At 41.3% G+C, this 11,364-nt stretch overlaps 1 protein-coding gene across 1 annotated transcript in view; it reads left to right on the top strand.

The window, feature by feature from the left end:
- Nucleotides 1-1,473, top strand: part of LOC121316382 (dystonin-like) — a 189,945-nt gene extending 188,472 nt beyond the window's left edge. The window contains exon 101 of the mRNA XM_041251459.1: nucleotides 330-1,473. Within this exon, the coding sequence (XP_041107393.1) occupies nucleotides 330-598 (269 nt within the window). The 3' untranslated portion in view covers nucleotides 599-1,473. The remainder of the gene's footprint in view (nucleotides 1-329) is intronic.
- Nucleotides 1,474-11,364: the final 9,891 nt, after the last annotated feature.

Genomic DNA, 11,364 nt, shown 5'->3' on the forward strand with positions numbered 1-11,364 from the left:
TAACTACAAATGATGAACAGCTACGAGTGTGGCAGAGCAGGGGGAAGTCGCCAGACTGGAAGCAGAATTCAGTTAGACAGTGGTGAAATAGATTTGGCCTAAGCTCCAAATCACTGGGAGCATTGGGGTAGCATCTAGTGGTAGCGCAATGTGGAATATGGACATGCACAGGGATAGTGGGGAACTGTTGAACGCTTGATTACAGTGACACAGTGCAAGTAAGGTTTTGTAAAATATGTACCGGGGAGTCAGATAACTGCGTGCTTGTCTTGGCGTATTTACAAGTGAGAAAGCTTGTCATCATGATAAAGTGACTTTTTTCTTTCTAGAAACTAAGAAGACACCGAGCAGGCCTGGAAGCCAGGCAGGGAGTAAGGCCTGCAGCAGAGCAAGCAGCCGACGAGGCAGTGACGCCTCAGACTTCGACATTTCAGAAATCCTATCTGTGTGCTCAGACATGTCAGAGACTGTACCAGACTTGAACAAAACAGGGCTGAGGGCTGTACACCGGCCCTCTTCTGCCAAGCCTTCTAAAATCCCCACGCCTCAGAGGAAGTCCCCCGCTGTTAGTAAACTGGCCAAGGCTTCCAAGAGATAGTTGGGACAGGCTCAGCAGAATAACTACAACGTGCATTAATATTTAAGGTTGTGAGGTGTAAAATATTCGGTTGAAATGAATGTGTAATATTGAGGCAGATTTGAATGCAGACAGCCTTATGTGTACTGTATGTGTCTTGTTTTTTTTATTTTATGTGAATAATGTTGTGTCAGATATTATTATTATTATTATTATTATTATTATTATTATTATTATTATTATTATTATTATTGATGCCATGTCCTTAAGAGGGCAAAATGAGAGACTTTATAATGTAAGTTAAACTAACATTTTTACACAATAATGTGTAACTGTAACACTAAATATTGCTGAGAAACAGCTACTGAATGTACTATAATTTTCTGGAATTTAACTTGTCTATTTAAGTAAGGCAATTCTTGGCGATAACAATTAATTTATATCTTCTGACAATGCAACGAAGAGCAGTCAAAACATATAAAAAGAGACAGTTCTGGATTGACTCACTAAACACTAAGATAAGGTTTCAGACGAATGTGCAAAAGGATATGAAGTTAATAATTCATACAGCAGAAAATTGAAATAAAAAAGCAAAGAGTTTTATTCACAAATCATAAGCACTTACAAAACATATTATGTTAAAATACCTTGCAGGAAATTGTGCCATTTATTTAACTGTGACTAGGGCCATACAGACTCCTAGTAACTAAAATACTAGTATGAAGTGCATTCATGTCAATGTATGGTTTTCATTTGCTTGCAGAAAGCTAAAAATGAATCATTCTTCATTTTTTTTATTGAGGGCTTTCTCAAAAACAAAAAAGATCATATTCACAAAGCTGTAACTCAGAAGAGGCCCATTTTGGCGGATTAAATAAAAATTGCAATTCATAAAATTGTTGAATGTTGTATGTTTTTCTCAAACACTTTGAGAACAGGCCCCGGTGTTTCATTTAGAGTTTATGCATACAGGGAGACTTGGCCTAGTCTGCAGAGTAACTTGGCAGATGAAGTCACCAAATAATGGCCACCAAGATTCAAGTACCCACGGGTAGTGGGTGTCTATGTGCCATTGCATTAACAGCATTAAATGGCTCAGGAATTGTCTCAAAAAGATGATTATCAAAATGACACTGAAAATAGCATAATGCAGCCTTTTCACAAACCCATATTTAGGCTACTTTTTATTCCAAACATAGATTTCAAACATAAGGGTACTTCATGTGCATTTGACTTTCATCAACACTAATTATTTTAATAAATTACTTTTCTTGCCCTAGAAAATGTCCTAAGTAACTGCCAGGACTTTACCTAGAAACCAGCAGTTATATTACCATTGTTAAATGTTACTGGTCAGTGTAACAGATTAATGTCTCTTGACGCATGTCTGACTCTGAAAATGTAAAATAATTTCAATAAGGACATAAGAACATAAGAAAGTTTACAAACAAGAGGAGGCCATTTGGCCCATCTTGCTCGTTTGGTTGTTAGTAGCTTATTGATCCCAGAATCTCATCAAGCAGCTTCTTGAAGGATCCCAGGGTGTCAGCTTCAACAACATTGCTGGGGAGTTGATTCCAGACCCTCACAATTCTCTGTGTAAAAAAGTGCCTCCTATTTTCTGTTCTGAATGCCCCTTTGTCTAATCTCCATTTGTGACCCCTGGTCCTTGTTTCTTTTTTCAGGCTGAAAAAGTCCCTTGGGTCAACACTGTCAATACTTTTTAGAATTTTGAATGCTTGAATTAGGTCACCATGTAGTCTTCTTTGTTCAAGACTGAACAGATTCAATTCTTTTAGCCTGTCTGCATATGACATGCCTTTTAAGCCCGGAATAATTCTGGTCGCTCTTCTTTGCACTCTTTCTAGAGCAGCAATATCTTTTTTTATAGCGAGGTGACCAGAACTGCACACAATATTCAAGATGAGGTCTTACTAGTGCATTGTACAGTTTTAACATCACTTCCCTTGATTTAAATTCAACACTTTTCACAATGTATCCGAGCATCTTGTTAGCCTTTTTTATAGCTTCCCCACATGATGAAGATGAAGACTAGATGAAGACATTTCTGAGTCAACAAAAACTCCTAGGTCTTTTTCATAGATTCCTTCTCCAATTTCAGTATCTCCCATATGGTATTTATAATGTACATTTTTATTTCCTGCGTGCAGTACCTTACACTTTTCTCTATTAAATGTCATTTGCCATGTGTCTGCCCAGTTCTGAATCTTGTCTAGATCATTTTGAATGACCTTTGCTGCTGCAACAGTGTTTGCCACTCCTCCTACTTTTGTGTCGTCTGCAAATTTAACAAGTTTGCTTACTATACCAGAATCTAAATCATTAATGTAGATTAGGAATAGCAGAGGACCTATTACTGATCCCTGTGGTGCACCACTGGTTACCACACTCCATTCTGAGGTTTTTCCTCTAATCAGTACTTTCTGTTTTCTACATGTTAACCAATAGTGTTTTCATTGTGAAAATATCCTAGCTATTGTGTTCACTGTTCAATTTCTTATACAGGCATGTTCATAATTAGGGTGCTCAATTGTCCTGGGCAGGCTTTAAAGAAATCTAAACTGTGTACATAGCACATTCTTGTTTTGCACGTGTTTATAACGTTTAGAGATACAGGTTCATGATAAATCCCCTTTGAAACCTCATTATTAAAAACCTCCAAGTGGAATAGAGGCATGTATCGGAGCCAGGGGAATCTTTTGGGCTTTTAAACATGTAAGAAGCATGGCTGTGAAACTGAAGCTGTTTTTTGGACAACTGAACTAATTTAATTTAGATTTTCAGCAGGCATAAAGTCTGACAAAATAGGCACTGGCATTAGTTCTTGAAATAAACACTTGAAATTAACATTCTTTATTGTTACCCCAAAAATAATATACAGGTTCTATTTTTGTAGTCATGTCTGAAAGTCTGCAGAGCTGTAAAGTGGGAAAACATTCTACATATTTCCTGGATATTGACAACATGTTTGGTACAATGTTCGCTCTCTTATGTGGGCTCATGTAGTTGCTAAGCAACCACACACAATATACGCAGGGCTAATAAAGCATTTGACACGTCCTAGTATGACAAATCTGAACGCATCTGGTATACAAAAGAAAGTATGGAAGCCCTGGCATGCAACAAGAAATAGTTAATAAATAAATGACTTGCGTCAGTAGACACACTGTATATGTGCCTGGATCAGTTGAGGCTTGTATTTGACTTTTAGATGGCAAGAAAGAGAAGCGATTGTTTGGTCTGATCTTAAAAAACCTTTTCAACACATACACAGCTCCTGTTTTCACATTTATTTATAATAAATTAGCAAAATGAGGCTATGCTTCAAAACATCATACTGTATGTGCCCAACAGCCAGGAGAGTTAAACTGACACAAAGTAGTAAAATAAACGTAAAACATGAAGCAAATTTTGTCATGTAGATAAAGCTTAGAGAACCAGGCCCACATGAGCTGAGATTAAGTGACAGTATAGTTGTAGCTTCTTTTGAATCATTTGTGAAATACCCTCCTATCCAAAGAAAGTCAAGCTCTTCTTCATGACTTATTGTTTTCCAATTTGTAGACTCAATTAGAATTTAAAATTATGTTTATGGCTGGTAAACATGACATTGCGTTATATTTTACAGGTTATTGTCTTCTATATCTCTACACACTAAATCATATTCAAAGAATCATTCTGTTCTTTGTGAAGTACAAGGCTATGATGTAAATGTTCTACATATAGCACTACAGTACACAGTGCTTTAGGAATTAAGGCCAGTGGTCTGTTTGCTGCCAGGATTACACAAATCAGTTCAATTGCCTTGAACAATTGTTTGGGTTGTTCTCCAAAGACATATTACAGAATGGAAAAAGTATGACAGAGACATTTTACATTTGATTCCGATTTTGGAAAGAGCCTTCAACTAGAACATAACTGTAACATTATACAATTGTCTTGCCTTAAATGAGCATGGACTCTTATTCCACTATTATGACAGTTGCAGAGAAGCGTTACAAAAAATAGCTACCATTTAGATTGTGCTTGATACAGCGAAGTCATGCAGAGATCCAAAAAGTTTTAAGTGATTTCTGGATTATTTGTTTTATTATTTTTCTAATTAAAAAAAATAATAATAATCTATATCCACTCAGTTTTGGTGAAATAGATTTAACCTTTATGACCACAAAACTTGCTATGACACTAGTTTTCCCCAGACTGTAGAAATCTGTAACAGAAACCTACAGAATAGAATCATGTGATGTATCTTGAAGCTGCAAAGGCCATGGTAAGCATGAAGAAAATGGCACTTATATAGACAACCAATTTAAACAAAAGTGTAAGTATAAGTAGCAACCCTTTTGAGCTAACATACCCCCCAACAATTGTAGCATAAAAAGTATCAGAACCATGGTTCCCTGAAATAGAAATGTAGCCATTACCATATGGGTATTAACCTCTAAGACCCGAAACCTGAATAAGATATAACAAAGCTGCTCATAGAGCCTGTGACGCAATCATGTCCCACTCCCAAGGACATAAGTGAACTGCAAGCACAGATATCGTCGTCATTTTTCCTTCAAGCCTGCTGCAATCATGAACGCAGTGACCATTGAGGTTAATGGTTACATTTCTATTTCGGTGAACCAGGGTTATGATAATAATCTGATGTTCTATTTGAAGTACGAAATGTAACCATTACCTTATGGGTCAGTATGCCCAAGCCATCGTAAGGGTAAGATTGCCCACACGACCGGAACGCTGCAATTCAAAGCCGGGGCTGCCTTGTGCATTACCATATGGAACCTCAATAACATGTAGCTAGGCCTACAACATTGAGGCAGAAACTCACCTCTATGCCTGTGTTATAAGGGTCGACTCAGAAGTCAGGAGCACTCTAATTCCAAAACCAGGGTTTTGAGCATCCATGATAATAAGTCTGTAGAACCTAGTAAAGGTATAGGGAAAAGCCCACATTGCTGCATTGCAAATGTTATGGGCTGATGCACCCTGGAACATAACCCACACAGTGGTGATTTGCTTGGGAAAGCCAAAGTTGTCTGTGTGCGGCTACCAGCACAGCCATGCTTCTACCTATGCCTGCCCATTCAGTTGCCTGACAAATGGAGCAGTTTCTTATTGACCAGGCACAGCTCATCCAGCTGTGGTGGTGAGGAGGGCCTGTTGTTGTCAGAGAGGGACCTCAGCAAGTATGACTGGTAGGCTTCCAGAATGCTGTTAAAGTTGCATTCTGGCTGAATAAACACACTTAAGGATCTCCTCCGAGACCCGGCATTGTTTGTTGGGGCAGATAGTCCTTGGATAGTAACAGTAAATTAGGCCCTTGTACCAGCATGGCAATTGAAGCCTCCACTGGTGGGAATTGAGCCAAGCCCAGCTTCTCTGCATCATGCACCCCATATAGGGCATCCATAGACCTGAAAACAGGAAGAGCTGTAGCCTGGTGACCCCAGGATGACTGGATCTCAAAAAGAAAATCCTGGTGCAATGGGAGGGACATGGGAGAAGTGGCAGGCCTATCATCAAAGGTTGACTGCCGGGGGCTCCCAAGTGGCACATCCAGTAAAGGCGCTCCACATGGCCCTATCCCGGAGATCGCAGGTTCAAATCCAGGCTATATCATTGCTGACCATGACCAAGGGTTCCTAGAGGGTGGTGCACAATTGGCAGAGCACCACCTGGATAGGGAGGGCTTAGTTTGGCTGGGCAATCCATGGTTCACCATGCACGAGCGACAGTGGCTTCACTGTGGATCTGCACTACGAAAAATAACGGATTTGCAGGAACAAAATATGGAGGACACATGTTTTAGCCTTTGTTTCCCGAGTCGTTGGGGGTTACAGTGGTGAACTGGGATAAAAAAAAAATTATAATTGGGCATTCCAAATTGGGGAGAAAACCAGGTTAAAAAACAAAAAATATTGACTGCCTTGCCTCACCCTATGTAGGCCATGGCACTTGCAAGACTGCAGTGGCCCTCTTGATTAAGTATAAGCTCTGCTACCTGGGACAATTCAACTGCAGAAGATGTGCTTCCTCACTCCACGTCCTCAGACTGGAACTCCAGCTCCTGTTCGCACCAGGTTGCGATGGAGAGCAGGTAACCATGCTGCCAATCTGCGCTCGTAGCCCCTGGAACCCCAAGGGGACAAGAGACAATGAACGTTCATGCAGTAGTTCTGAGAGCACCGTTCCTTAGTGAAAAATTGCCGTCCAGAGTTTCTCCATCTGCTCCGATCGCTTGGAACAGCAACTCTTCTTCTTCTTACTTGGAGGAGGAGGAGAGGCAGAGAAGGATGAGGAACACCATGAAGATGGTTTCCTGCGTGGGCTACTTTCCCAGGTGCGTTGTCTGCTCTCATTTGGCACAGAGTCATGGGGTGAAAATGCAGCCTCCTCTTTACCGAAGGGTTTTGGGGAAGAGCGCCGTGCAGGGGTGAGTATGGGGTTGGTTTGATACCAGTTCAGTGCCTGTAGCACAGGGTCTGTAGAGTACAATATGGTTGGAACCAGGATGGCACCAGAACGGTACAGGTCGTTTTGGTACCAGCGTAGTTTCTGTAGAACTTGTTCAGTATGGTAAGGTACAGTATGGTACTGGAGAAGTTCAGTACTGGTTCGGTGCCTCTAGCACTGGGTCCCTATGGTACGGTACAGTCGGAACCAGGACGGCACTGGTGTGTTACTGGGACCAATCAGTACTGGTTCAGTGCCTGTAACATTGGGTCGGAACGGTATGGTATGGTTGGAACCGGGGCAGACCTGGGACGGTACCGGGACAGTTCAGTACTGGTTCAGTGCCTGTAGCACCGGGTCGGTATGGTATGGTAGGTATCGGTTCGGTGCCTGTAGAACTGGGTTAGTATGATATTTATGGTATGGGGTACTCGTGCGCAGTTATCACAGGTAGCAATGTACAGGGATGCCCACCTGTGCAAGCTACTGGCAAAACCACGCAGTTACCCATACGAGATTGAGGGAAGCCTGCTTGTTAGTAAACTAACAACCCCCGTAATGGTAATGCAAAAGGTGTCACCAAAATGGCATCAAGATGAAATTTCAATGTGATTTATTTCTTTACAGTCATATTTTTGTTTTCTTCAAAAGGTTGAACTTTTGTATTACAGTGCCTTCTTTAACAATGAACCTCTATCATCATGCAAGCACAATTGACAAAAGCAAAGAACTTATTGTATGTTGGTGGCATGACGGTACTGTGCACTTGGGGAAAAAAAAAACACATCTTCTGAAATCTGTACTTTGCTTTTTACTCTACATTAAGTTTACTGAGACCTTGTTATACAAGATATAGAAAACACTTTAATGCCCTCCAGTGGCTACAATATTTTCTACAAAATACACAAGACATGCCAGTATGTAATTATATAGTGTGTTATATATATATAATTCTAACCAGGGGATGGTATCAGTTATTTCCATATACAATATACAGTTGTACCAAAATATGCACCAGAGGATAAACAATGGATGCTTTATGAAGTAAACTCACTGAGAAAAAAAAAAAAAAAAGGAATGTATCACTGAGATGCTGGTCAAATCAAAAGGAATGTCATTAGGTCAGTCAGATGTTTAAAGGACACCAGCATAACCTGCTCAAAAACATTTACAAGTTGTTTCTTTTATTTTATTTTTTTTTAAGTGGTTTAAGTACTCTATCTAAATTATTAGCATAGTGTAAGTTGCAGTTTACTGAAATGGAGAAATTAAGTTAAATGGGTTCTTCTTAGAAACATTGGGTCTGGATTGTTAATGCCCCTTATTTAAATGTTTATAATGTGGCACATGCAACAACACCTCACTTCTACTGTATTTGGCATTTGATCGGCAGCAACCCTGGGTGAAGAGGGACTGGCAGCAACCCCAGGCAATGGCAGCAGCAGACCCTCGGGAGGCAAACTCAGGAGGGGAGCCCCTGGCCATGGAAGTGGCAGCTCCACTTCTCCCTCATATCCTGCAACTGGTGGCCCCACAGGCGATGCGGAGCAGCAGGCATCCATGGGCAGGAGCGCGGCAGGCATCCATGGGCAATGGCACACTCAGCTGGGGCTCCTCTCCCTTGAGTGGTGGAGGTGGGAGCGGCAAACAGTTCTCCCACGGCGGTGGAGGCAGAACCAGCAATTTTTCACCTTCTGCTGGTGGAGGTGGGAGTGGCCGGCAGTCCTCCCATGGCGGTGGAGACAGAAGCAGCTCCTGCTGCTCTGCTCCTGGCACTGGAAACAGTGGTGGGACCTCTCCCTCTAGCACTGGAGACAGCAGCGATGACTCCTCTCCCTCTGGTGCTAGAAACAGTGGCGAGGATTCCTCTCCCTCTGGTGCTGGAGACGGCCACAATGGCTCCTCTCCTTTTGCCGCTGGAGACAGCAGCAATGGCTCCTCTCCCTCTGGCACTGGAAACAGTGGCCAGGGCTCCTCTCCCTCTGGCGCTGGAGATTGCAATGATGACTCCTCTCCTTCTGGCGCTGGAGACGGCAGACGTGCCCCTCCTATATCCGCAGCCAGGTAGTTGAGCACCACGGCTGCGATGTCTGGGAGGGATGCTGGATGGTGTTACTGTTCCCAGGTCTCCCAGCGCTCCCCATCTTGGGCCCACAGCAAGTTAATCACAGCAGGGAGGGCCTCCATGATATCCCTCTCAGGTTCCATCAGCCAGTCTCAAATCCTCTCAGAGGAGAGTGGACCAGTCCGCTTCGGAGGATGCAAAGACAGCTCCTGCTCCTCTTCACCAGATGGTGGTGGTGGAGGTGAAATCAGAAGGTATTCTTCCCCTGCTAGTGGAGCCTTGGGCTGTGGATGCTCAGCGTCCCCCCCCCCGGTGGACGGACCAACTCCTCATCCTCCGATTCCTGCTCTGGGCAATCCTCCTCCCACATGGGCGTAGAACATTCAGGCTCCTCCCTCTCTTGCCATGGAGGGTGTTAGTCAGATGCTACGTGCCCGATCTCGCCAGCGGCGAAGCACCATTCCTCACCTACCAGACAGTAGTAGTACGTTCAGCATAGCAAAGACCCACACTGCTGCTGTTGGTGCTGCTTTCTCCGGCCACTTCCTTTTTTTTTTTTTTCCCCCCAAAAAACACTTCCAAAAAAATTAGATAAAAAAAATGTCTACAATACTTTTTGGCCTGACTCGTGGTGGCGCTATCTCCCACTTTTGGACACCATATGTGGCACAGTGGTTGCAGTGCATAGCTGCGGTGACATCACGGACCAGGAACACAGAACCAAAACAATGAATGGTGGGGCAAACTGAGACGCTTCGGTGCTCAGCTTTTATTAAACAAAACAAACAGTTTAAACAAAACAAAACACTCAGAAAAGAAATGTCATGTGGGCCAAAAGTAAAACAGAACAAAATACAAATAATCTTTAACTAGAACGAGTACCTACAAAGTCTCACAGTTGGTAGCAATCGTATTTCTTGTACTCACAGTATTGTTTTACATTCCTCCTCTTAGCTCTCACTCCCCAGACAAAGGATCTCTCCTGAGTTTTATAGTTTGTGGCTGGAGCCCAATTAATCAATAATTAACAATTGCTCAATTAAGGCTCCAGCCACATTCTCACATGTATTTTGGCAGGGAGGAATTTAACCCCCTCCCTGCCGATCCAAAAAACATAAACGCAAACTCATATTAAAAAGGATCAAATACATATGTACACAAAAACAATAATAAATCATAACAGTACGAAAAATTAATTAAATAATAAGGGATGGGGACTCTGTCACATCTCCCTTGCCATGCCTCAACACAAATTGTGTCCAGGGCTTTCCCCTAACATGATTTGAACTTGTGACCTGTATTTCTTGATGTATATATGTGTTTTTGACATGATGAGCTAACTTGCCAGCTTGTAAAGTACATATTCTAGGAGGTAAAAATGTGACCAATTACAGCTCAGTGCACTCTTCTATTTTCCATAATCATACACTGCAAAATGGAACTACAGCAATGGGAACATGCTTTAACTTTCTTTCATCAACGAATCTGTATTTCTTGTGACATGCTGGGTTTAGTGTTGGTTCTGTTTCTGGGAAACTACATTCATTACCTTCTACTGTATGAAGGAATGTTTGCCTAAGATCTAATACCTGCTTGTGACATACTACATCTTCTCTCAGCATGGACTGCGAAAGACTGTCGCTGTGATGCACATTTTAGACATAAACAGTTACAAATCCTTAAATGTAAAAGAGAAAATATAAAATGCTGAAAGATTCACCGTTTTGGTGAAGGAAGTTAATTTGCATACGATTTTAAGTGTTTAGCATGGACATTCAAACATGTATATCAGAAAATAAAAAAAAAGACAAGGCGTGATTTTTCTGCCCATTTAAAAAAAAAAAAAAAAAAAAAAAAAAAAAAAGATCTTTACAATATTCTCGTGCCACCTTTTCTATTTGTAAAATACAGTATCAACGTTACTGTAAGCACATTTTGAAACAGCAGTTTTTAAAACACATTTTGAAACAATAATTTGGTCACCTTAGTCTTACTTTTGTATGCATGTAACCATCCCTCATTTTTAAAATAATGATTTACTAAATTGTGATGAAACTACTAATTTAGAAATTCCTGAAGATATAGCTAATCGAGACCCACGAACGTATGTTTATTATTTTTGGCTTGTGATTGATTTTTCTAATAAAGACCTTGGGAATAGCCTTTATTCAATTTAAACCTTAAACAACTCTCTACATCAAGGCAAAGATATAGTCTTTACAATGCGTCATAAAAATAATAC

Source organism: Polyodon spathula, chromosome 5, assembly GCF_017654505.1.
Source record: "Polyodon spathula isolate WHYD16114869_AA chromosome 5, ASM1765450v1, whole genome shotgun sequence".
Lineage (NCBI taxonomy): Eukaryota > Metazoa > Chordata > Actinopteri > Acipenseriformes > Polyodontidae > Polyodon > Polyodon spathula.